The sequence below is a fragment of the Durio zibethinus genome, chromosome 24 (assembly GCF_047325235.1).
Source record: "Durio zibethinus cultivar Kanyao isolate XHJ-2024 chromosome 24, ASM4732523v1, whole genome shotgun sequence".
Classification (NCBI taxonomy): domain Eukaryota; kingdom Viridiplantae; phylum Streptophyta; class Magnoliopsida; order Malvales; family Malvaceae; genus Durio; species Durio zibethinus.
In genome coordinates this window covers 13,284,070-13,311,223 of record NC_143185.1, presented here as the reverse complement: position 1 = coordinate 13,311,223, position 27,154 = coordinate 13,284,070, and the positions used below count along the sequence as shown (strand labels likewise).

At 29.0% G+C, this 27,154-nt stretch overlaps 1 protein-coding gene across 14 annotated transcripts; it reads left to right on the top strand.

The window, feature by feature from the left end:
- The first annotated feature begins 113 nt into the window (after positions 1–113).
- LOC111316871 (uncharacterized) lies at positions 114–14,864 on the top strand. Of its 14 annotated transcripts, none has more exons than XM_022919077.2 (21): positions 114–495; positions 564–626; positions 730–908; positions 1,006–1,096; positions 1,167–1,244; positions 1,328–1,387; positions 1,508–1,612; positions 1,973–2,083; positions 2,934–2,975; positions 3,123–3,236; positions 3,312–3,499; positions 6,010–6,299; positions 6,374–6,495; positions 6,648–6,690; positions 6,791–6,882; positions 8,756–8,804; positions 9,469–9,539; positions 9,695–9,814; positions 10,799–10,899; positions 13,275–13,320; positions 14,495–14,864. In XM_022919077.2, the coding sequence occupies exons 1-21, from the start codon at positions 358–360 to the stop codon at positions 14,543–14,545; spliced, it is 2,154 nt and encodes a 717-aa protein (XP_022774812.2). In that variant the 5' UTR covers positions 114–357; the 3' UTR covers positions 14,546–14,864. The 14 variants fall into 14 exon arrangements, 13 of the variants coding, with proteins under 13 accessions (XP_022774812.2, XP_022774811.2, XP_089610048.1 ...); XM_022919076.2 differs by having other exon boundaries at positions 14,486–14,864; XM_089753922.1 differs by having other exon boundaries at positions 5,989–6,299.
- The last annotated feature ends 12,290 nt before the right edge of the window (positions 14,865–27,154 follow it).

Here is a 27,154-nt window from a genome sequence, read left to right as displayed (position 1 = left end):
TTTTTTAATAATTACTAAATAAAAAATAAAAATTTCACTTTTTCTGTCTATTCCTTTACCGGAGCACGGGGTACTATACCAGTACTTAAGAAAGTTATTATTGGAGAATCTTTGCCGAGTTTTGTAATGTCTTTCTTAGTTGACACGCACACTCTCTCCTTCCCCTCGCCGCTCGTACCTCAGATTCATTCTTTTTCCCCCATTTTATAATTTTGAATTGTTATTATTATTTTTTAAAAAATTGGGATTTTTAGGTTAGGGTTTTTTGGGGCAAAAGGATTTGCATCCATCGGCATCGGCATCATCGGGATTGGATTTGAGATATTGATTTTTGAGAATCAATCAGGGGGTGGGGGCATGGAGAACGGTCACGACGGGAAATTGGCAGAAAAATTACTGCGATTGACCCTCAACGAGAGGGAGCCCTCCAACGACGATAGCTTGTTTCAGGTCATGAAAGCCGTTGAGGCCGCCGAAGCCACCATCAAACAGCAGGTTTTCTTCTTTTTTTTGTTCTTTATTTTTCTAGTATTAGTGATAATGAAAAATAATTTTATTTTCAGGCGGATGAGAACAGTCGATTGAGGTCTGAACTCCAGAAGAAAATTGAGCAACTCGAAAAATATGTAGAAGATTTAACCTTTTTTTCTTCTTTTTAATCAAATCATGCTCTATATCATCATTAAGCTTTATTTCTGCTCGTATTTATTTATATTTTATGGAAATCAGAAAGTGCAAATTGGTAGTAATCCAAATGCTTCTGCTAACGAAGCTGCCAATACCAATTTAAATGGAACTTTGAGCGCACTTCCTGCTGCTGCTGCTGCTGCTACTTCTTACAGCACCGCGGGCGCTGCTCCTTCTCTTTTCTCTTCACCCTCAGCAGCTACCACTTTCCCTTCTACCGGGTTCTTCTTCTTTACATTTTAATACTCAGCTGTAATAACTGGATATGTATGAACACTAAATACATCATTTTCTGTTTTACTTGTTTTAATATTGTAGGTATCAATTGGAAGGAGAATACGATTCTCTATCACCGCAGGGTCTAATGCCAATGCCTCAAATAAATAATTCCAATTCCCTATGGAAAGAGGTTCCTTCTGCCCTTTTACTATGCCTTTTTTTATTTTTTCTTTTATGGACTGACTTCTATTTTTCTCCAGGATGTTGTCCTCAAGATTCGAGAACATGAAGAAGAGATTTTGCAGTTGCGCAAACAGCTTGCTGATTTTTCTGTCAAGGTTGTGTCTGCTTCTTTTTCCCTTTCTGTCTTCATTGAATTTGTGTTAATTTTGGATTTCTAATAATTCGTGGTTATTCACAGGAAGCACAAATACGCAATGAAAAATATGCACTTGAAAAACGGATTGCCTATATGCGACTGGTAGTCACTAGCCTAGCTTTTACTTTGATTTGCACCTTGCCTAATTCTCTTCTTCCTTATTTGATTTCTTGTTCAGGAATGGAAATATAGTTTATAAAATATTTTATTTGTTGTCACCAGGCCTTTGATCAGCAACAACAGGACCTTGTTGATGCTGCATCAAAAGCTCTCTCTTATAGACAAGACATAGTAGAGGAAAATATTCGTCTCACATATCAATTACAGGTATTTTCATTTATTAGTGTCATTTATTTTTCACCTTGAGGATTAATATTTTTGTTTTCTTTTTGACGATGTTACTTGTCCTCTCTATTTCTGTTGGATGGTATGTGCCTGTATTCTGTTTGGGCATTAATCCATGATGTTTCCTTTGTGTTAAGACTTCTGACCATTAATGCTGAAACTACATGCGTGAAATTATTTTTTTTCTTCACACTCCCATTCGTGTTTGAAAATTTTCTATCATCATCTTACGTGGTTTGGTGCCATACATTGTAATATTGTATATTGTTACAATTCTTATGATTACAACTGTTTTTAAAATTGATTTACATTTCAATGTTCTACCTGTGGTTCTTCTTTCAGGCTGCACAGCAAGAAAGAGCAACTTTTCTGTCATCTTTGCTTCCTCTTCTGGCAGAGTATTCCCTGCAGCCGCCATTACCTGATGCTCAGTCCATTGTAAGCAATGTCAAGGTCAGTGTCAAAATGCTTTCCAATTGTGTCGATGAAATTATACTCATAGAGTCTGTTTTGACGGAAAACCCGTATCAACTTGCTAGAAAACTTTGATATAGTCTGTATTCTGTATCTAAGATGAGTCTGTCTGTAATTCAAATGAAAGTGTTATATTCAATCATATCAATAATATCATAGTGCGAGTGACATAATTTAATGCTATTCATTCGGGCAGATATCCCATGCTCAGATATTGAAAATATCATCATTGGTATGAGCACCTTATCTCTCCAAAGAACTCTTCTCTGCTGTGATACCCCTGTTCTATTAAATCTTTGAATCTGCTGATGCTTTGTATTTTGATTGGGTCATCTTGACAGTAGTTAGGCTAATCTCTGATGAATATGATATAACAGACAGAAACAATATAAGATTCTTTGAAATTTTATTTAAAAATTTGTGTGTATTTGCGTTTCTTAGGAGTTTTAATGGTATTGTAATCAATTAGACAAATGGAAGATGATTTTTTCTTTTCCTACATTCTTTTTATTTTATCTTTTTCAAAACTGCCTTTTATGTGTGTGTGTGTGTGGGTGATTCATTCTTCTAATTTAAGGGATATTTTAGCGATCATAACAATATTTGGATTCTAAAGTTTATTAGCATTACTTGTAGCTAAGTATATATTATACCTAGTTTCTATCTACTTTTAACCTTGAAATTTCTGAAGAGAGTTTGTGTAAAAAAATGAGACATATATTAGATAAGGACACAAAAAAGAGGAGGGAACAATTATTTTGAATAAGTCAGAAGTATCTTTTTCTTTTCTTTAAATCAGAAGCATGAAGTTAGTACTTGACTTTTGCAGATTCTTTTTAAACATCTGCAAGAGAAGCTTATAATTACTGAGGTATGTCATGTGGAAATGTTTTTTGTAATAGCTGGAGACATCTTTCTTTTTCAGTTCTGATGGAGTTAACCTGGGTTAATTATAGTATGTTATATACCATATTTGAAGTACTTAATTATGTTTAATATCTTCTTTTCCTGGCTTCAGTCAAAGCTAAAGGAGTCACAGTATCGATTGTCACCTTGGAGGTCAGATGTCAATCATTCCAATTTTGCCCCCCAATCTCCATCTCATTCCCTTGGTGCAACATTGACAACTTCAGTATGCTCCTATATCTTATTTTGATTGTACTTTTATTCCATAATGATTTTCTTAAATTCCTATACTTTGTGTCAGAGCAAAAATGGCCTTGAATTGGTGCCACGGCCGGCATATTCCCAGGGAAAGACACAGATAATTTCTGATGCTCAAACAGACTCAAATTGGGATCTACCTGCTCAGCACCAAGGTGGCTTGGGTGGTGGTATTGCTTCAAAAAATTTGGAACCTGATGATTTGGGGAGTTATTCACCTATAGCAAGCAGGTGAGCCTGGTCAAATGGAGACTGCTACTGTGAATTGAATGTACAAATTACAACCTTCTGCATTTGTTGGTGGGTTTCTGTTTTCATTGAATTCTTTTTGTTGTATTGTATGCATAAATCATTTCAAAAGCTAGATTTTCATGGTGAACCAATATGAACCTTCCATGGTACATTATACTGTCTCCACATATGATAATCTGCCAACTGGTTAACCATACTGGTATAATTTCTATTCTGCAGTTGCTGTTCTTTGGTAGTTCCATAAAATGTAACTTCTTACCTAAAACTTAATAATATAGGATTTGTATCTGGATAAAGGAAAAAAAATCCTAACCATACATAATTCGAAATTGTCCTGTCCCATTGCTTAAATAAGAAGATACTATGACCAGAAATGAAAATAATGAATTGTTTTCTACTTATAACAGGTACTCTTCTTTCAAGAAGCCATAATGTAGAGTTATTTGAAGAGGATGAACTGAATTCAGTGCTTGTAATATTGTTAGACTTTCTTCTGCAGTTGTTGTCTTGTGGAAATAAATTGCTGTCATGTAAAAACCTTTTCCTTGCCTAAAACTTGTATATAATTTGTATCTTGAAAAAAAACAGAAAACAATCTGAACTTTCCAAAATTCAGTATTGTCTCCCCTTCCCCTCTACCACCACTCCCGTATGTTTAAATCATGAAGAAGATAGTATACCCAGAAATGGTAACAATAAATTGTTTTCTGTTCAACAAATACTCTTCTTTCAACAAGCCCTGAGGTAGAGTTTGTGGAGATTGAAGTTGATTCATTGCTTGTAATCACTCTCTCTCTTTTAAAAATATTTTTGTGAAATTTATGCTTTTCCCCAAGTACTTTAGGCATAAGGGGTATTGGTTCAGCACATAAGAGGTTAAAAGGGGGACAAAAAGGAAGGAATCTGGTATAGTAATGAGCTGTATAAGATTGCAGTATCTTAGGTGTTGCTTGTGATAATGTTTGACTTTTTACTTTATTCCAGGCCACAGTCTCTTAACATACTTAGAAATAAAATCTTTGTGTTTTACTCCTATGATTTTGTGCTATCTTTGGTCTTAAAATATTAAATTTGTTTTTGCATGTAAAATCTTACATCCCACTTGATCAATGATTAGCATGTCTTTGTATCTGAATATGCTTTTGTAGTGCCACCTCGCCCTTAAATAGGAATTTTTCTTTTTTGTTTAGTCTTTTCTTGAATTATGGCATATTTGTGTTTGTATTCTTAGTTGTCGTAGTCCATTTGTCACATTATGTTATTGTTTTTTCTGACCAACACTCTGATCTCCTGATTATTAATCAATCCTGCATCTTTGTTGATCATAAATCCAAGATGCTAAGATTTATTATGCTTAGATTTTCTGTACTAACATTTTCACATCATTTTTATTTTATTGCTAATGGATCTTTTTTTTTGGTACATATCACCAATAAATCTATCAAAAGTGTGCATCACATGTATAATATTGTTTAATCTAAAATTCGTGGGTTTATTATACTTTTACCTAGTACCCAGTTGTGAATAACCTTCTTGGTTGTTCCATCTACGAATAGCACATTTTCCTCAATTGGTCTGTCCTTTGCAGTTGTCTTGAATATGCCTATGTAGTTCCCTCATTGTTGAAGCAAAAAGGCAAGAACTCTTAAATGGAACTTGATATGAATAAAACTTAATTGGATACATTTTATTGCTCTCCCTCTGGAGCTATTCCTTGATAGATGTCCTTTATCATGTTAATGTAATTAAGAGATATTTCCTTTTTCTGGAAGCTTGCATCCTTCTTAGATTGCTGAAAGCCATCTGAATGTCTTTCTCCCTTATTTATCCTTTGTATGACTTGAAGGTGAAATAATAGCTTCTGCGGCTTAACTTCTATGATAAATTTGTCTCAAGTTGATTTTTGCTCTATTTGTAGTATTACTTGTTAGTATTTTCTCTCTTAATATTGTTTCATCTTCTATTTACGAATCTTAATACTTGTCTTTTGTTAGTATCATTCAAAACGCTATAGCTACAATCCTTGCTATGAACAGAATTAATTACTCTATACATATAATATGTTAGTTTATCTTTTGCATTTGGGATAAAGTTGAGAGAGGATAAATCCTGTTTTACAGAATTTAAAATTAAATAAATTTAAATCTGAAGCGATAGAGATATAGAGAGCAAAAGAAATCAGTTCACCTCATTATTTGTGAATAACAACAGAGAAATCTAGTGGCCTCTCTTTATTAAGAGTTGTAAGCCATTTAAGAGTAATTCTGTATAATTGATATGCATATCAGCATTTTTGAGGAACAGTCAAATTAGGATACTAAAGTTTTTTGAGGAGCAAATTTTACTTAATATCTTTTAGATTTTGTTTCATGAAAGACATGGAATTTTCTAGAATTACAGATGCTGATCATTTTTGTTTGACAAGGGCATGGCTGGCAGCATTCACATATGTTAAACTGAGAAAAAAGGTTGATTTTAATGATTGTCAGGACTTATACTGCTAATGAGATGCCAACACAGCTGACAGTTACTCACAGTGACACTCATACTGGACAATGTGGTGACGAAACTATTAATAAACAAGTTACATTTCGTGACCCTGTCAGCAATAGTGAGATGGATTATCCTGATGCTGAGGGACACCCGATTGAAAGAGAACCTCCCTCCAACTGGGGTTCAGGAAACTCTCCTTATGCCGCTACACTTGATGACCCCAGCTCCTCATATCCTCCTTATCTACCACCAGTTCTTGAAGAGCCTTCATCTTCTTTTTCTGAGGGTAAGCAGTTAATGTGATTCATTGGTTGCAAGCATAACCATTGACTATCTTAAATTGTCTATTGCTTTGTGCAGCTGCAGAGGATGATCCACTTCCAGCTATAGAAGGTCTTCAAATCTCAGGTGAAGCTTATCCAGGAAGGGAACTTCAGGCATGTGGATATTCTATCAATGGAACTACCAGCTGTAATTTCGAGGTGCTTTTTCTGGATTTTTTTACCCTCTTAAAAATTTAGGATTTGTGGTACAGTTATTTCTTGGATGTATTTGAAGATGCCTTGTATTAGATAGCATTTCTCTAGACTCCAAAGCTGGAATATATAATGCCGTAATGTGCTTGCAATGGCAGTGGGTGCGCCATATGGAGGATGGATCTGTTAATTATATTGATGGTAGTTTCCTGTCCTTTATCTTCTTGAGGTTCTCTACTTCTCTTTCCATGCTATCCCTGTTATTCATTGAATATGTTTCTAAAAGAGTTTTGGAAAACAGGAGCAAAGCAACCAAACTATCTTGTAACTGCTGATGATGTTGATACATACCTTGCTATTGAAGTCCAGCCTCTAGATAACAGGAAACGCAAGGTATTGACTTTAATACCACTTCCCATAATTGGCACCTTGTGCATTCATGTGTAGTTTATTGTCCTTGGCTTTTCTTTTTTTGCCTATGAATCTGGTAGAAGCAAGTCTTGAACATCATAAGACAAAGTGCTAGGTGAGTTTAGAATGCCGAAAGAAAAAAGAAAGTTTTAGGCAATATGACCATTTATTGAATATTTACTTAGGAAGACCTATTTAACTATAGAAAAATATGTTGATCCATGTATTTGCTAGTTTGCATTTTGGGGTTATCATATTTTCTGTATGTATGTTTTGCATATGTGTGTCAGTCGTTACTACATATTAGAAAATTTCTCATTTGGCATTCTTTTGTTTGGAATAGTGGGTTTGTTTTCATGTAATTGTAATGATACCTGTTGTGATAGAATTCCAACTATAATTGATGTGGAAGCAAACAACAATAAAATGAAATGGTAAAAAAAAAAAAAATTGTAAGGCCCGTTTGTGCTATTTCAACCAAATCTCAGTCAGTCCCTATACATCTATTGGTTTAATTGAACCCTTATAGTGTTATATTTTTCCTAACTAAGCTTTATCAAATGCAAATCGCATGGTTTACATATCTTTGCCTCATGAAATCTTTGTAGGGTGTATACAACAAAACACTATGCCTTATATCACATACTTTTGGGTTGGTTGTATGAAAAACCAAATAAGAGAATCAAGTTAGGTTGTAGTTTGAATCTTCTTGCGCCACTCATTTCTATCAACCACCACCTTTTCATCTAATTCTTTAACCATCATATCGTTTTTTATTACTTGCATCCATATCTTTGGTGATCTACTTCTAGATGTTTTGATCTCTCCTAGATCTAGAGACTCAATTTTCCTAACCGGTGCACAGCTAGATCTAAGTTTCACATGTCCAAACCGTTGCAAACGGCCCTCTCTCATCTTCTTTTCAATTCGGACTATCCCAAATTTTTCTTGTATCTCTTCATTTCTGATTTGTCTCTTCTAGTCTTACACAAATCCATCTAAGCATCCTTATCTCTGCTACGTTCATTTTCTTCTCATTTTGTTTCTTAACAGTCCAACACTCAGTTCCATATAGTAATGTAGGCCTTATGGTTATTTTATACAACTTCGCTTTTAACTTTAAAGGAATGTTGCGATCACATAATACATCCGATGCATTTTGTCACCTTGCCCATCCTGCTTGAATCCTATGTTTGACATTTACTTCATGGAGTATATGCAGGAAAAAAATTAGCAAAGCTAATGCTGACTTGGTGCTTATATCTTTGCCGCATAAGTGATTGTTCTTTGCATTTGGAGTATTGTCTTCTATTAGGTGACTTAGCTTTGTGATAGCATTATGGATTTGGCAAAGAGAATTATGGGGCACAAAGAGTTCCAACATTGAGAATTGCATTGTTTACATGCACATGGGAGCTTAATCACAACTCGCATCTGAACAAGAGATTTGTTGAGGTTTACTTGTGGAAGTGTGGTTGTCCCATCATTGGTTGGAAGTGAGACGTAAAAGAGACATACGTACATGAAGGCCTCAAGAACCCATTAGCTTAGGCTTTTGGGTCTAAGTGATCTCTAACATTGACCCCTCAAAATGCTATTCACTGACTCAAGGATTAACTTCTGTGCAACAATAACTAGTTTTCTTAATTCTTGAGTCTCAAAACATTTTTCCAACTTTAAGTCTATAAAGATGAATACTGTGTTTGTTTGTTGTAAAATTTGCAATCATTCTTTGTTGGGGTATATTGCACTCAATAGTTGTCAAATATGCACAAGGCACCATTTATTTTGCACTAGGGACACTATCTGCTTGTTGCTGCCAAATTGAATAACTTTGTTCTCTTTGTCAATTTAGGGAGAGCTGGTGAAGGTCTTTGCCAATGAGCACAAGAAGATCACGTGTGGTGAGTGATATTGATGGTACTTGTTTCTCTAGCACACCTTTCCTTTGTAATGTTTGGAAATGAGATCTTTTGAAATTGGAGAAAAACTTAGTAACCTCCAGTTGATTGTAATAGTGTAAATATTGTTGTTGTGTACCTTACTTTGACTAATAAAAAATGCTAAATTAACATAGACACAACAGTCAACCCATTTGTTAGATTGACAGTTGGTCGACAACAATATCCATGCAGGTTTGGCTCCCTCTCCATTACTTTTTTTGTCCAATGCTTTCTAAAACACCATCATCACCATTTGCATATGGGGCATCCGTAACTAATAATTGAATCCCACAGATATGAATGGTGATAATGAGCGTATTGAAAATTAATGACAGAAAATTAATGGAGGAGATCCCTACCTGTATCCCTACCATCTTGGTTTTCTTTTCGTAAGGGAGAAAGAGCAACAGTGTCTGCTTTGGTTTTATTGTCTCTTCTACTGACCAGATTAAGTTTATGTTGCTTTTTGCCTGAACAATTTCTGTGCCTTTTATCATTTGAAAATTGTTAGAATCTCTGTAAATCTTGTTAACTTGGCTACCCATTTTTTGGCACCAGATATTGAAAATTCATTAGATGTTACATACTTTCTCTCTTTCCCTTTTTTCCCTTTTATTTTTAACAGATCCGGAGATGCAAGGCCATATAGAGAAGACTCTGTATAGTGGTCATGCTTCATATAAAGTTTCAATCTCGGTATGACTTCTACATTTGTATGGTTGTCTGCTGCCCCATTGTGTGATAATGGTTCCATTTAGTTTTCTAGTGCTTATCAGCATAATATGTTTAGGCTATTAATTTTATTTAACGTGACAATGTCACACTTAGTACTTTTAACTCTTATATTACAGACAGGATATCTTGATATATGGGAACCGGCTACATTGGCCATTAAAAGGGATGGTTACAGTATCAAGTGTGGTGGATCCAATGGTCTTGTGGTCACTGAAAAGTTTTATCCAACCACTCAGGTATGACTCATAACTGGCATATCCTTTTGAGATCCTGTTGGAGTGACGTAGGACAGCTAGGAAGTTTGAGATTTATAGCAATTTTCTGATCTGAATTGATTGGAAATCTTGAGAAACAGGGAAATTGAATGATGAAAAGAGAAGACAAAAAATCCCTGATGCTTCACACATTGTGTTCCTTGATTGGGTCCCTAAGCTTCATGGCATTTAGCTCTATTTTTTCAAAGATTTATGCTCTAGAGTCCTTTTATTCCTATAATAACGGCAATTGATTTGGATGCACAAGGTTCATGATTCAGAACTTTCCTCTGTTGGAGAGAAAGGGAGTTGCTTTGAGCACCATGGACAGTAACATTTAATTAAGATTGCAATGTACATTAGCATAGACCATAAACTCGATACCTTGTTGTACACTGTTTTCTAATATTGCTTTTTTTTTTTTTTTTTTTTTTTCCACTTTATGAACCAAAAAAAGAATATATGGCTTTCCCTGGTGCCTCTTAAGTAATTATATTGAATTAAAGCTAACCCTAATCTGACTTAATCAGGTTTTTGAGGATATGTCATATATGAATCTATCAAAACAAAGTTGAATTCATTCAGGAAATCAAATCTCACCACAGATCTTTTTATTATTATTATTATAATGATAGGGATCTAGGATTATGCTAAGCTAACAATATAGACTTAGAGATAAATTTTCAGATCCTAATAGTAATTAATATTCACTTTACGATGTGCCACATCATGTTCTGCATTTCTTGTCCATTTAAAACAGTGATCCTTCTGTGCGGTTAAAAATGGCCTCAATATATTTGTGCTTATCAGCTTGTTGATGGAAACAATTGAATTGAGTTCCCTGATCTTGGCTACTATTGATATATTTTTTCCTGAGGCACTAGTGATCATGAGCACTCTGATATACATTCTTATATATTTTTGTTGGTAACTTTTTGTGTATGTATTGTTTATTGTTTTCTCTAGGTTAAAATAACATTTGGAGAGCCTACAGAGTTTATGATTATTGGATCAAATGGTGTTCAGCGTCTCTTACGAGCAGGTAGCAGCTCTCCAGATATTAGCTGGTAAGTTTGAAGTTTCTCTTGTGAATAAATAAACAATTGCTGATTAAGAAAATAATTGAAAACTCCACATCCATAAGCATAGTACATTTGGGAAACATGTCCCCAAAGTTTACAAAATTACAATTATTCTACTAAGAACCAGCAAAGTACTTGCAATTGTCCCAAGGGGGCACCTTAATGTTTACTTGATGTTTCAACCTGGAAGTCTTATGCTCAGGAATGGGGGGGCAAGGAAGGGGGGGGGGGGGGGGGGGGTACTTCCCTTTTTGCAGCCCAAAGTTCAATGAACCACTAAGGCATTTCCTTGATATTAACGCTTAATTGCTCATTTGGTATTTTCCATTTCAATTTCCAGAGTCAAATCAAAGACCAGTAACTTTAATAAATTTGGAAGATATTTTTATATGGACTTGCACTCACTTAGGGTAAACTTATGATAAGCACTATCAATAAGAGGCTCAGATGGCAGTGATAGGCTCAATGTTATGTAACATTAACCCAGTCTTCAGCCTCTTCACTCGTCTGCTGCTTCAAAATATAAAGGATTGAAAATGGATGTTATTCCCCAATTCTAGCAGATTCTGTCTCACCTACTTTGTCTGTTTGTGCGTGTGTGTACAAATCAAAGCAGTTTTTACGTAATCCTATTTTAGCTAGACACAAGTTGTTTATTATTGCTCTCTCACTGGCGTTTTACGCTCAACTTTTTCCTCCGAATATGTACCAAAAAATACCAAATAATCACTGCAATTGGTTACTTATTCCTTCTATCTCTTTGTATAATTGTGTATGTGATTATTTGACATTATGAAGAAGTTCACTATCATTTCTATCTAATTATCACCAAAAGAAAAGAAGAATCTTTGATTTGTAAGGACACTGATGATTATGGCACATTTTATTAACTAGCTGTACCGTGGACTAATCCTCAGCACTCTGCTGCTCTTATGTAGTTAATGAAAGATCAATAGATTATGAGAGAGTTCAAGCGGGGAGGAGAGGAAGATTATAGTGGAAGAAAGTGAATTGAAGGGGAAATTTGAAATTAATAGTGAGGTAGGACAGCAGTGGATAGGCTTTCTTGGAGGCTTTAGGGATGGTTAATATCATATTGAGAGGGTAAAAATATGCAACAGTTTTTTTTTTTTCTTTATCAGTAAGTATGCAACAGTTTAGAGTGTGAAAATTGTAACAGAAGATTTGGGTTGATTAGCTAATCAATAAAAATCATATATAGAGACTGTTTATTGGGCTGTGAAAAGGACCTTGTTACATGCAATTGGGATTTTATGTTTGAAGTATTGTTGCTAGGTAATGCTGGCTTCATGTTGGCTTGAAAAAGGCTAAAGAAAAGAATCAAGCCTTTTTGGAAGGTTATGTAATAAACCAAACCTGGATACTGATCTGAAATATAGAGCAAGAGAAAGAAAATAAGAAGTCCACAATTCCATGTAAGTTTTGTAGATGTGATGCCTAGGGTTATTGACTTATTTCCATTATGAACTTATAATTGCAATCTGCTGAAAAAGCTTTTGAAGATGGGGCTCTGATTAAATAGTAGAAAATATTGACCTGATGGATATTTAGCACTCTGAGGACACAAAGATCTATCTTATATATGTCTAACACTAGACTTGCCTTGAATGGAGACCTAAAAGTATAGAATGGTTCTATATATAAATGGTAGAAGGATAAACTGATCATATGCAGCAAAAACTGCCAATAGATTTTACTTTAAAAGACAAAAACAACATGGATAAGTAAAGGCAGCTATTTTTTTTTGTAAAGATAGATTAGATGGAGATAAGACTCATTTGTGTACTGTTGACTATTCAAGCTCTTAACTCTTGTCCTTCATTGTTAGACGTGCTGAATTAAAGCTTGGGGATGAGAACAAGCTTTGGCAAACCTTTGAAAGGTCCTTGGGAGCCTGCTTCTGGCATGCCTCTTCAGATTCTATTATAAGATTAAGGAGGGGTCAATGGCCAAAAGTGATGTGTGTATTTCTGTTGTTGCAGTCAAAATTAAAAGTTTCCCATCTATCACACAATTTCTGGACTTTGTGTTGGTTGTGATGCAGCTTCTATTCTAATCTATAATGCCAGTTCTTGAAATTGGTGCATGCCAACTTGGCATTTTTTAAATCTGGACTTCATTTACTCCCATTTTTCTCTTACCTAAACAAATGTACATGTTATACATCCATACTTTTGTCTTTTTTATTACTTAGATGGAACATTGTAAAAGTTACAACTATTCTATTTTATATTTCGAGATTTTTTATCTATATATTAATTAAATTATATATATTTATTTTTCACCCTTAGTGGGTGTGCAGAGGATAGTTTGTTTATGTTTACATTTCATTTGTGCAGTTCAAGGGATACAATTGTGCTCACCTTGAGATTATTTATCATACGGGTATTACTCTTCACTCCTATCCATTTTTCTTTCTGTGAAAGAGTAACATTTGACCTTTTTTCTTCTCACATACACACAACCCCATCTAAAACTGATTAATAGCTTTTGAACTAATTGTTTTTTCTGCATACTGGATTTGTAAATCTATTTTCACACCTTCAAGTGTGAATATCCCAAGTTTTTATGTACTGGCTTCTAGTTTGATGTTTAAATAAAAGCTTCTGATATCTCTTTCATATTTACAGACAGAATAATATTGATGGTTACTTGGGGATCCAAGGATGATTTTCCAAGTTTTTTCAAAATTTCTAAGAGTAGAATTTCTTATGTTCTGCTTCAGTTTCAAAAATTTTTGGTTATTTCCTTGGTCATACGCTGCGTCATTCTTACTGGTTGACTGCCATTTCACTCTTAAATAGAAGATTTAAAGCACCTCAAGTTTATGACTGCAAAATTGCATTGATTTAGACCTGTGTATTATCGCTTTTTCAGTCCAAGGATGATGCTTTCCCTTTTTTGCCGTTTTGGCTCAAATTTGACAAGTAACAGCTAAAACCTTATTTATCATCGATTTTGACTTCCAAGGTAGTCTTCTGAGGCTCTGACCAAACAACTAAAATCTTATTTATCATTTTAGCACCCAAAGTAGTTGTACAAGAATTCAAACCCTTGCACTATCTCTCTAATGACATTAACTTAAACTTTTCCACGTCCAGTTATTTTTGGTTTTGTTGTTGTTTTAACGTTTTCTTAAATGATGGGAATCTATTTTGCAATCTTGGTATCATTTTCTTATATATCTAAACCAAGTTTACTATGTGAATATCTGAGATTTTGGCATCTATAATCAGGTTTGAGTTTCGACCTATCTGTCACACAAATCAGAGAGGAATGGGTGGTTTTTCCTTACATTTTCACACTTGGGTCATTAGTTTGGTTGTGGTTAAACAGTGGGACCTATTACTAGCAGACTCGCTTGAATATTTTTTAGCTTTCAAAAAACTAATTAAAAAAAAAAAAACTGATAAGCTCAGTTTTTAGCATTTATGTGCAGTGCTGATTTGATAGGACCAAATTTACTGTTTTGATAGGTTTTATGGCGTTAAAATTTTGCAACCTTTCATTATTCTAAACCCTTGTGTTTACAAGAGGTTCCTCTTATTAGCTTTTGCAGGCTGGTGAGAGAAGGAAAGGGAAGAAGAGAGGCTTATTCTTCAACAAGTAAGGTTACATGCTTTACAAACTGTGCAGCTCAGGAAACCTTGCTATTGAGATTGTGTAGTGTATATTTACAAGGCAGCAATGTTGAAGCTCAGTGCACAATATATCTTTGCTAAACTTGTTGAGTAGCTAGCTTTTGTGTTCTAATATTCTTTGCAAGGCAGCAATGTTGAGTCGTTAAAATTTGTATCGATATTTTTGTCCTCAATGCTGTAATATCAAATTTATCACTAGATGTCGAAAGGGATTGAGTTGGTATTCACATAGTGACCATTTTTGAGGTCATCTTATAATAGGAATGGTTGGTCAATTTTGGATATTAACCATGTCTTAATTCTTTTATTTTCCCCCTCACAATCCCTCCCCCTCCCCCCCCCCCAAAAAAAAAAAAAAAAAAGGTTTTTGAAGTAGACTAAGCCAACTTAAGTCGATATTATGCAACTGCTTCAGTCATGAAATCAAATAAAAAATCCAAATGTGCTTTGTGTGTTTCCCTTATCGTTTCTATTTGCTCCGTTAAAGTCAACCATAATGTTGTTCTATTATTCTGATTATGATGGTGGAGGCAGTAGGTGGCAGTCATGGTTGTCTTCTAATTTGTACATTCAGGAGGAAAGGAAAAGAAAAGAATAACATGTAAATATTTCGAGGGACTTTTTAAATGCATTTGGCTTTTCAAAATTTTTTGTTAGTGAAATTATTTAAATATTTTTTTAACAAGTTTTTGGATATCATATTCGGTAAGATATATAACTTACAACATAATCATTTTTAAAAGGTTATATAATTTTTAGAAATTCATTTTTAAAAGATTAAGGTTTTGTTTGGTTTGAAAATTTTGTTTTTGTTTTTATTTTATATTTTCATTTTTTAGAAAGTAGTATTTATTTTTTATTTTTTATTTTTTAAAATGTATTTAGTAAATAAAAATAATTTTTTTAAATATAAAGATAAGAAATTAAATAAAATCTTCAAGGATATTACTATTAATGGCATCTAATTATGAACATAATATATATTTATTAATTAATAACATTAAAAAGTCTTCAAATATGATAACTTGCAAAACATTGGAAAAAATATAATGTACATCTAATGTTTTCACAATTGAAAACATCTTTTTTTTTTTATTTTCATATTTTAATTTATTTTTCATTTTTGTTTTCTAAAAATTTGTTTTCATTTTTAATTATCAAACACGTTTTCACTTCTATTTTTTATTTTTAAAAAAAAAAAAAAAATGACTTTGTATTATGAAACCAAACAATACCTAAGTATTTAAACTTTCAAGTGAAATTATAAAAAGAGGATTTTATTAGAAATTTTATTAATTGATGTAATAAAAAATTATTATTAAAAAGAAATCATAAATTTTAAAATTAATAAAAAAAAGATTTTATTGTTTTGACTTTAGTGAAAGAGAGTTTTATTAAGCCTTAACATTTCACAACTTGATGTTAGGAGAGATGATAAAGAAACTATCATATTTGATCAACATTTATGATTTGAAACTTTTAAAAATTGTACAAGTAATATTATTGAATATTATATAATTTTGTTAAAATATAATATGTTAATTGAAAAAATTTATTGTGATAAGTAAATAAATAGACTTTTACAATGAGTGCAGTTTAATTAGAACTATTTTTTAATAATCAATACAAAGAACAAATATTTATTAAAAGGAAATGAATTATAAATTTATAAAAAAAATTACGTTTACTATTTTATCCTTGATTTAATTAGAATCTCATAAGATTTTATTTTTTTAATATTAAAATAGTAAAATTAATTTTTTTATTAATTTTAAAATTTAAGATTTTTTTTAATAATAACTTTTTCATTACATCAATTAATAAAAATTTTTAGTAAAATCTTTTTTTTTTGTAATTTTTCTTAAAGTTTTGAAAACTAACTCTTTGGAAATTCATTTTTTGAAAATTATATAATTTTTCAGAAAGTAGTACTGTTAATTTAACTTGTTTAGTAGTATAATTATATTATATCCATATTATTGGTTTAATAAAAATGTTAAATATATTTATAAAATTTCATGTAGATATTATATGAATGTCATGCAATGAACAATAATCGACTAATCTTAGTTAATTTTTATGATTCAAGTGAAAAAAAAAGTGTTTAATTTATATAAAAAAATGCTGATAATATATATGCTGAACACATAGTTTGATGATATTTATAAAACTATACACATAGTTTGGTTTTTAAAATTTTAGCATATACGATGGAGCAAATTTGAGCTTTTAAGTGAAGTTATAAATTAAGACTTCTCTAAGAAGTATTAAAATTATGCATTTTTTAGTTTATGTTCGAAGAGCCTATTTACTATAAAAGTAAAAAATCATATGTTTGGCTTTCAAAATTTTAAAAATTTTAGCTTATGCATAGAGAGATTTTGAGCTTTTAAGAGAAGTTATAAATTAAAACTTTAAAAAAAAAATGCTAAATTTAATAACAAATATTTAATGAAATTTTTTTACATTTTCATTTTATTTTTCAATAATTTACAAAATGAGACTTATTATTTCATATTATTTTTTTATTTTGTTTTATTTTTCTATTGAATTGAATTGAATTTTATTATAATTAAAAAAATATTTTTTATTTAAAAACTTGTGATTTAACTTAAAAAGTTAAATATTTTATTTTTTTATTTATTAAAATATTTAAAAATATTACGGATACTTATATATTAAATTTGTCAAATAATATTTTAAATTTTTTTTATAGTGCTTTTAGAACAATGTTATTTTAATAACATTTTTTATAAAATCTCTAACCAGACCAAACAGATTGTAAATTAAACGTTCCCTATAGTTTTGGATATCTTTTTATATTGAAAAAATTATCTTAAAATGCAAAGTAAAGGAAGAGGGCGAACTAGAAAAACAAAGAAAGCATTGGAAGCCAAGAAGGGTTCTTTCGATTTGATACGTTCCCTTCTATCCAAAAAACAATTAATTTTCTTGTTACTTTCTTCTATGCATGTTAGTTGTAGGGGAGTGAATATTTTGGACTAGCCGCTTCAATTGGTTAATATTTGATTTGTTGTTGAAATTAGATTTTGTAATTGTTTTAGATATATTCAATTTCTTATACTTTGATGAATGGTTTTTTTTTTTTAAAATTATAAATATAAGTTACAATTATAATAAAATATTATATATTTATATATAATCATTGAATAATCAAACAAACAAGTTAATAGCTAAATTCGAATATAATTAGATAAATTTAATATAAAGTTGAAATTTATAGACAATAAAACTTGAGTTTAAAACCTTAGGATTTTACAAATTTTTTTAAATAAGTCAAGATCTCATTAACAATATTTAATGAACTTTAAATGAATGAAATAATATGGTAATTTTCTTAGGGACATTTCAATTGGCGAAATTTGAGATGGTTACTTTCGAAAGTTTTTATTCTAGTTTTGTGAGAAAAAAAGGGGTAATTGCTTTGGATGGGAATTAAGAAACGATACACCCTTGGACGTAGCGTGCACACGCAAAGAATAGTTTCTTTTCCATTTAAAAAATACTAAAAACATGTAGGTATCTTATTTTGAACATAAGTGAGCAAAATTTTTTTCCCATGAAGACTATAGTTGGGTTTCATTTCAATTTGGTAAACCTGATAATTTGTGTTTTCGTGTCATGTCTCATGTTGTATTTGACACGTGTAATAATATAAATTATTAAAATTCAAACACGACATGAATTATAAAACATATTTAAATATAAACACGAACATAATATGTTTGTTATATGTGTTATATGCGACATGATACGATTAATACGAATATATAAAAAAATACGATTAAAATAATAAATAACTATAAACTATTAATCGTTTACAACTTAATAAATTTGGTATATTAATGATATAAAAAAGTATTTGTATATTAAAAAGAATAAAAAAAATTGATACCCATATGTATTTAATATATATTTAAAATTTAATATATATTAGGTTTTTGGCCTGTGCTTCACACAATTAGTTTTTTAAAAATAAAAAATAAACTAAATTAAAAAAAACCAAAAAATTGAAATAACAATTATATTGAAGAAAAAATTATTATTAAAGACAAATAAAATCGTGAAACTTGTAAAAAAAATAAAACTGAAAAATTAGTAAAATTTATTTATATTCTTTATTTTTAAGATTTATTTTTAAACCATTAATTAATTTATGGAATATGAATAAATTGAAATTAATATAATAATGATTTGTAATTTTTCGTCTCTCTACTATTAATTAAACTTAAGTGATTAGTAGAATATGAAATTTTTTTTTTAAATAAGGATAATTTATATTTCTTTTTCTTTTCAAAGATTTATTTAGACATGTGTAAAACTTTATTAGTCTTAAATAGTCTCATATCTTTTTATACAATTTATATTTGTTAATCCAACTATTGAATTTTGTACTCTATTTAAGTAAATCATGTATTGCCAAATTTCAAGTAAATTTAAAATATTTGTTAATCTATTTGTGTGATAATAATAAAATTTTAATCATTGGTGTATATTGAAAACGATATTACTCTTATTTGAAATGATAGGAATATTAAATTGACTTAAAATTTTACGTGAATGATAGGTACAAATAGGTTGTTAAATTCAATGGTCAATTTATAAAAATATTTATCATTTATAAAGTTATAAAAGAGTGTAAAACAAATTAATTTACAATTGTATAATTGGATCCCTCTATTTAAGTTAATATAATATTTTATGTAACTTTTCATATCTCTATCATTTTTCATAAATTCAACTATTAATAAAATATGAAAAGTTTTAAAAAATAAATTGATTATGAAAAGATTGAAATTAATATGATATTATTTACAAATTTTCTTTATCTTATAATTTTAATTAGTTTTGTTGGTAGAAAATAATGAATGTTTAAAAAGTTAATTTTTATATTTTTCTCTCTTTTTTATTTTAAAATCATTAATTACTAAAATACAAAAACATAAAAAAAATAATATTCTATCATTTCAAATTATACTTTTTATTTCAAATAAATAATGAATTAAAGTCATATTTGGCTTATAGGACAACGGTTAAGATAGAATGATTATCGTTTTTTTTTTTTGGCAAAAGATGATTTAATTATTCCAAAACGAAGAGGATTATTTTAATTCATTAGATTGAAGTCACAAGTTCTATTATACCTTTACAAATGATATCAATAATTTAAATTATATATATTTTAAGGAAAAATAATTTTAACCAATAAATAAATTATCTTATCTTAATTTTTACACACATCAAACATAAGATAGGATGATATTATTTAATTTAATCCTATTCATAACCTCATATTATCTTATCATATCATAATCTTATACAACAAACATACTATAACAACTTAATATGTAATATATATGCATCATTAATTGACATATTTATTGTTTGAAACTAATTATATATATATATATATATGTTAACCCTCCATATTCTATTTTTTATGTTAATTTATTAAAAAAACTATTAATATTTACAAATATTGAAATTAATATGCTGACTTTTCATATTATTATTTTTATTTAAACTAATTTATACCAAAAAAAAAATAAAATGTTTAATATTTGTATTTATTGTGTGAAAACCTAACATTACATAGAAATAAATAGAGAATAAATTATTTTTAATATATTAAATCAAATAAATAATAATTTTTTTTACTTTATCTCTTGTTTATGTTTGTACTCTTTAAACATATAATATCACTAAAAGCTCGTATTTGAAGGGATCAATAATAAGAAAAAAAATAAAAAAATTATTCATTAACTAAATGAAGGTATTGTTCTAACAAAAAATTATTTTGACAAGCAAAAATAAATAAATAAATAAACACATTTAGATAGCCATGAACTTTATGAATTTTACATTAAACCTCTAATACTAATTCTTTTTGTGCATGTATGTACCTAGAAGTTGAAAGTTATATGACGTTTCTATTGTAATGAATTATCTTTCAAAACTTATGCATGCTAATCTTGGTTTCAAAAGTGGAATATGATTTATCAATTTTCATTAAATCTTTAGTGTTTTATCAAGTACATACACGTCTTCTTATATTTTTGGTAGCCCTTGAATTAGAGATCTTAATGACGATATGCATGTAGCCATCAAGATCAAGAGAAGGCTAAGTTTAGCCTAAATAGTTTTCATTTTCTTTTTTGTGTATGTGTTCTTTTCAAAAGTAAAAACCTAAAATGAAAATGAAAATTTCATTATTATAAATCATCATTTAAAACCAATATTTTAATTAATAGTTATGAAATGAAAAAGACAATTATGTTGTTATGAATCATCATATTAAATAATGTAGACATTAGATTTATTTATTTATTATGTTATTTAATCATCAATATTTATCTTTTTTTAGTTTTTTCTTCTTCTTTTTTTTTTTTTTTTATAAACTAGATATTGTAAAATATAGAAGTCAAAAAAATTTAAGACTAAAATTATTAATAGATAAATATCATTACGCTACGTATTTTTATTCCTATGTTTCAATACCGATTATTGGATTTTTTCAACATTAAAGTTTATTATGTGTTAGATTACAAAAACAGTATCAGCTATCTCCCATCCATAAAGCTGGCGCTTGAGACTTGAGTTATTTATTTTATGTTATATAAAAGTTGTTGATTATTAACACAAAAAGACAATTGTTGATTACTGTAATTATTATAAGGAATATAATAAAGTTGTACCTATGTTGAAAACTTTTTTCTTATTGTAAATTACTAATAATTTAATGTATAATTGTGAAATTTACAAAGAATATAAGATCATTGCTAATATAAATAATATGAATAATTGATAGTCAGAGTTATAAAAAAATATAAGAAAGCATAATAATTTTGTTGTTTTAGATTCTAAAATTAATGAACACAAAATAATCAAATTAAATTGCTTATTGATTTCATGAAATTTTTTAAAAATTTGAGAATAATTAGTTTTAAAATTTTTAAATATTATATTTTAAACAATTTTACTTCTCATTATCTTTCAAAGAATAACGACTAAAAGTTTAATTTGATAAATAAATCAAACATGTGATTTTTTTTATAAATGGAAACTTTTAGATTTATTAAAATATCCTTCCAATTCAAGTATCTATTCATTTTCATTAAAGTTTATTGTAATATCAATGAGTAAAATATTAATGAAACATAAACTATTATAATTATTATTTCTTTAACTTCTACAAAATATTTATGTTTTATAGTGCATCACATAAACATACAAAAAGGAAAATATATTTAAAATATTATAACTTTTTTTTTAAATATAACTTATTTTGTAGAGTTCTTAAAGCAAATAAAAAATATTATTATTAGTGTTAAGTTATTTATTACCAATTTCAAACTACTCAATGCTTAATTTTTTTTTAAATTTAAATGATGTAAAAAAATCAACTATAGAGAAAGCAAGATTTATTTGCATGAGTAACACCTATATTTTAAGTTTTATTTTTAATATATTTCTTTTGTATCAAATAAATAAATAAATGAAAAATTTTATTAAAAATTACAATAAACAGATCATTTTTCTTATTTTTAAATCTATATGAAATTTGACAAATACAATTAAATCTTATTGTCATAAATGACATACATTTTAATATAAATGGCTGGGCAAGTTATATTTTAGCGTTTTAGGTGAGGTGGTGATCCAAGAGCAAGGTGAATTGAATTTTTTCAAATTCTTCCTAAACAATAATTTCAAAATAACTTAATGTAAATTAAAACCAATATCAAAATATGATGCAAATAACAATGAATTGATGAACTATAAGCAAATATAAACTATAATCAAAATAAAGAGATAGGGATAGATAAATCTCAGACACAAGGATTTATAGAAGTTCGGTCCTTTTCCACCAGGCATCTACATTCTCTCTCTTAGATGTCCACACCAAGACTTCAATCCATTAATTGAAGAAAAACTCTTACAAGATACAAACCTATCTCGTACTTAATCTCTATATTTTTTTTAAGGCTTAGATAGAAACCTCTACCCTTACAATGTTAAGAGGATACCTCACCTCTTGCTTATAAGATAACCAAAATAATTTTTGCAAACTAAAATTCCTTTCAAGGTTTAGTGTTTGTCTAATGAAGTACAAAAAAAATTGATGAGTGAACAACACAATATAGCTTAGATACAACAAACACAAAAATGTAGACTTTTAAGCTCTAAAAACTCTTGATTCTTTGAAAGAATGAAAATATAACTTGTTGGCTCTTGCTCTCTTGCTTTATCGACCTTCTTGTTATGTTGGAGTGGCCAATATATAGAGAAATTGAAGAGCTAGCCAATAGGGATACTTGGGAGAAGAGAATAACCGTTGAAAGCATGAGAAACTAGCCGTTGGAGTTGTTCCAAGACAAACCCGATCGATCCTTTCCATGAGGGGATCAATTGGTTCATGTTTAGAGCCATTTACACCTTTGAAAATCATGACCCGATTGATCCTTTTCATAAGGGGATCGATTGGTTCATGTTTTGGAACCAAATACACGCCTTGCAAGCATTACTCAATTGATCCCTTTATGTAGGGGATTGATTAGTTCAAGGGGGTGATTGATCCCCTACATAAGGTGATCGCTCCCTTCTTCAACTAGGAGCAACAACCTACATTCTAGGTAAAAATACAATTGATCCCTTCCCTGAGGGGATTGATCTTGTCCATGGCTGGGTTTTTGTCTTTTGTTTTGCACTCTACTCATTAATTTGATCATATCTTGAGTTATATAAATCCAAATTACAAATGTTTGAAGATTTAGAAACTAGGCTTAAAGGGCTTTCTATCCATATAAAATTCATCATCTAATTCATTGTGTACGAATTATAGTGAATTTTCAAAATTACCTCTTGTGCAGTTTTTAGACAACTACAAAGTATCTAATAAAAATTCAAAATCTTTTCTTATAAAATTTTGATTTTGATTTTGTTTGATCAATTAGAAAGTAGACTCAGAGAGCTTTCCAACTATATAAAATTCAAATATTAAAGCTTTGTGAATTAATAAAAAAAAAAACAAAACAAGTTCAATGTTGGAAAACTTTATTCTTGTAAAACAACTTTCTTAAGTTAATCTATTTCTCAAAACCACTATTATCAAAATTGTATTAAGTCTAAAATGAATAAGTTCACTTTAAAAACAACAATTGAACTTTCATTTAAGCTCAATTAAAAATGTTTAAAGATACTTTTGATTTGAGAAATAAAAAATCATAAAGAAAGATTTGTTTAAACTTTGAAAATCATATTATTTATTTAGTACCAAAATATAAAACTTTATCAAAATTTTGATCAAGCTTATTTAGCTCAATGTTTTATCATTTCAAAATGAGGATCAATTCAAGGCTAACATTACACGTTATAGGTTTTTGTAAAAAGATTAAGGAATAATTAAAAAAAAACTAATTAAACTAATATTTAAATTTTATATAAAACTAAAATATCTATTTAATAAATGTAGTTAAAAACGAAATTACATGTATTTTCAACATCACCACTCAAACCATCAATAATAAATGTAAATAACAACAAACAAATATATTTAAAAAAAGAAAGCAATTAAAATTTAAAAATTATCTAACCAATTTTGGTAAATGGAATGTTGCTTATATAGTTAAAGAAAATAAAAAGAAAACCATAAGTTATGAAGAAAATTAAAAGTTTACAAACATTTAAAAAAAACAATTGAAAAGAATATTATAAATGCAAAGAATATTAAAAGTAAAAAACTTATATAAATGTAAGGCAAACAAAAGTTTAAAAAGGATAAGTTAAGAGATTTTAGACTTCATGTGAAATTTTATATAACCAAACACTATACAACTCATTTATTGAAAAATTATTTTTATTATTTAATTTCATAAGGTAGAAACAAATTTAATAAAATAGATTTTAGTAAATCAATTATATTTGAATTAAAAATCATAAAAATGAGAAAAACTCATTATTTAAATTCACATAATTATCATCAAATAATCATGTAGACATAATATGAATGTATAATGAAACAATTCTTAATGAAAACTTTTAGAAATATTTATTAAAATATCCTTTCAACTCCAACATTCATTTATTTTTATAAATATTTTAATATATTTATATGAAAATAGAAATTTAGTGAAACTCAACAAAATGATGAGTAAATATTAAATAATGAAAAACTATTATTATTTCTTCATCTTTTATAAAATATTTATTTTCTAATAATAGGCTACATTAAACGTACAAAAAGGAGAAAGTATTTTAATTATAACTCGTTGTTTAAATATAACATATTTTGTAGAGTCTTTAAAGCAAATAAAAAATAATATTTTTGAGTGTTACGTCATTAACTACCAATTAGAAACCTCTTGTACTCAATTTTTTTTTTTTTTGTAATTAAAATGATGATAAAATCAACTATGAAAAAATCACAAGTTATTTGCGTGAGTAACACCTATTGTTTAAGTTTTCTTTTTTTAATATTTTTATTTGAATCAATCTTAGTTATTTGTTTTAATTTTTTAAAATAGAAATAATATTAATCATAAATTAGTATAAGAATGAAACTTTTAATTTTAGTATTATAAAAATTTACAACATGAAAGTTAAAGATCTTTGCATCCTCTTACAAATAAATCATTTTTGTGTTAAATAAATGATTAAATGAAAAACTTTATTAATGATTATAATAAGTACAACTTTTTTTTTCTCATTTTCATATCTACATTGAATTTTGCAAAATATAATTAAAAAATAATATTTTATGCAATATACATATAATATAATGTCATTAACAATAACATATTGTTATGTTTATCTTAAAAATGGCTAAGTAAAGTATAGGCTACGATTTTTTTCCAATAAAATTATTAAGAAAATATATTATGCTGATATCTTTAACATATAGCACTACTCAAACCATCAATAACAAATATGTTAGCCTTGAATTGATAAAGTATTTTGAAATGATAAAACAAAAATTTGCTAAAATTGAATTAAAATGATTTGAACTTAATTAGAATATTTTTCTAGCTTTTTATCTAGTCAAAAATATGTTCAATTCATTTGGCATGGTTTAAAAAATAAAATTGGCCAAAAATTGCATAGAAGGGATTAATTTCGTTCTCAAGGGGATCGATTGATTTTTTAAACCAGAAAGGTATCATGTGAAATTTTTATGAAAACCAATCAATACCCTATTTGTGTGGATCGATTGGTATAAGTTTTCAAAGATAGGATCAATCCTTTCTTGTAGGGATCGATTGGTTTTTTGTCAAAAGCAAAAACTGGTTTCAAAATATGAAAAAAGATCGATTACCTAGCCTAAGGGATAGATCACCTTGCAAAAGGATTGATTGGTACCTATTATGGATCGATCGAATATGGCTTTGCACGTAAAAATTTGCTTGTGTTTCAACTGACCCAATCGATCCCATATTTGAAGGGATCAATCCTTTTATGCCTAGAAAGCAAATAACGATTATTTTTGTCTGAAATTTTACAGAAGCTTTAAACATTTAATGCAAGCAACAATTATCTTCCATTCTCTACATATAAATGGATGTCTCTTACTATATTTAAAGGGATCAAGAGCTAAGAAAAACTTATTGCCTCCATCTACCAATATTAAAGAGCATTTGTTGTATGAAAAGTGCAAAAAATCATCTTATATTTATTTCTTTCTTGATATTCTTCTTAATCTTGGTTGGTACTTCAAATTAGCAAACACCCAACCTTAAAGAGGTTCTTTGAGGTTGCAAAACACTTTAAAACTTGTATTGTAAGGTTGTGTGCTTAAAGGAGAGGATAACCCTTAAGAGATTGTGTTGTTGATTGTATAGAGCTTTAAAGAGATAGGTTGTAACATTCACATAATAGATTTTGCTTCTTGGCAAGTGAGGCTAGAAGAGAGGACGTAGGTCCCTAAAAGAAGAGCCAAACCTTTATAAATTTTAGTGTTTGATTATGTATCTCTATCTCTTTGTTTTTAAGATTATTAGTGTATTTATATTTATTATGTTTATTTGCTTAGAAAAAATGATTTATGAATTTTGTGTTCATTGGATATTAAATTTGAAGATTTTATAATCAACCAATTCACCTTTTTTTTGTTTAACTTAAGTCTTTGAGCTAACAATTGGTATTAGAGTTAGTACTCTATTTTTGTGGGTTTAAATAACCTAAAAGTGATCTTGAAAATGGCTTAAAGAAGTATGGTGATGAATATAGAGCAACCATTCGCAAGCGACAACAAATATGGTGAGCAATAAGAAGTGTCTCTTATGGCCAATGAAACTGTTGCTACAACCCTTGGAGGTGAATATCATTCCATTGTAAGACCTCATCTTTTTGTTGTTGACAACTACGCATATTGGAATACTAGGATGAGAATGTTCATTCAAGCCAATGATAGTGAAGTTTGGAGAGTTGTTGTCAATTGTCTTCAAATCACAATGAAGAAGGTGGATGATAGAGATGTGGTCAAACAAGAAAGTGAATGGGATATCAATGATATGAAAATGGCTCAACTCATTGCCAAGGCAATGCATACATTCTTTTATGCA

What these genes read in the sequence shown, in the direction of transcription:
- LOC111316871 (XM_089753917.1), top strand. Translation starts at nt 358, where the DNA reads ATGGAGAACGGTCACGACGGGAAATTGGCAGAAAAATTACTGCGATTG. An exon ending in TATTCACCTATAGCAAGCAG is followed by an intron (nt 3,500 to 5,988) that starts GTGAGCCTGGTC and finishes CTGAGAAAAAAG; the next exon opens with GTTGATTTTAATGATTGTCA. An exon ending in GCACAAGAAGATCACGTGTG is followed by an intron (nt 8,805 to 9,468) that starts GTGAGTGATATT and finishes TATTTTTAACAG; the next exon opens with ATCCGGAGATGCAAGGCCAT.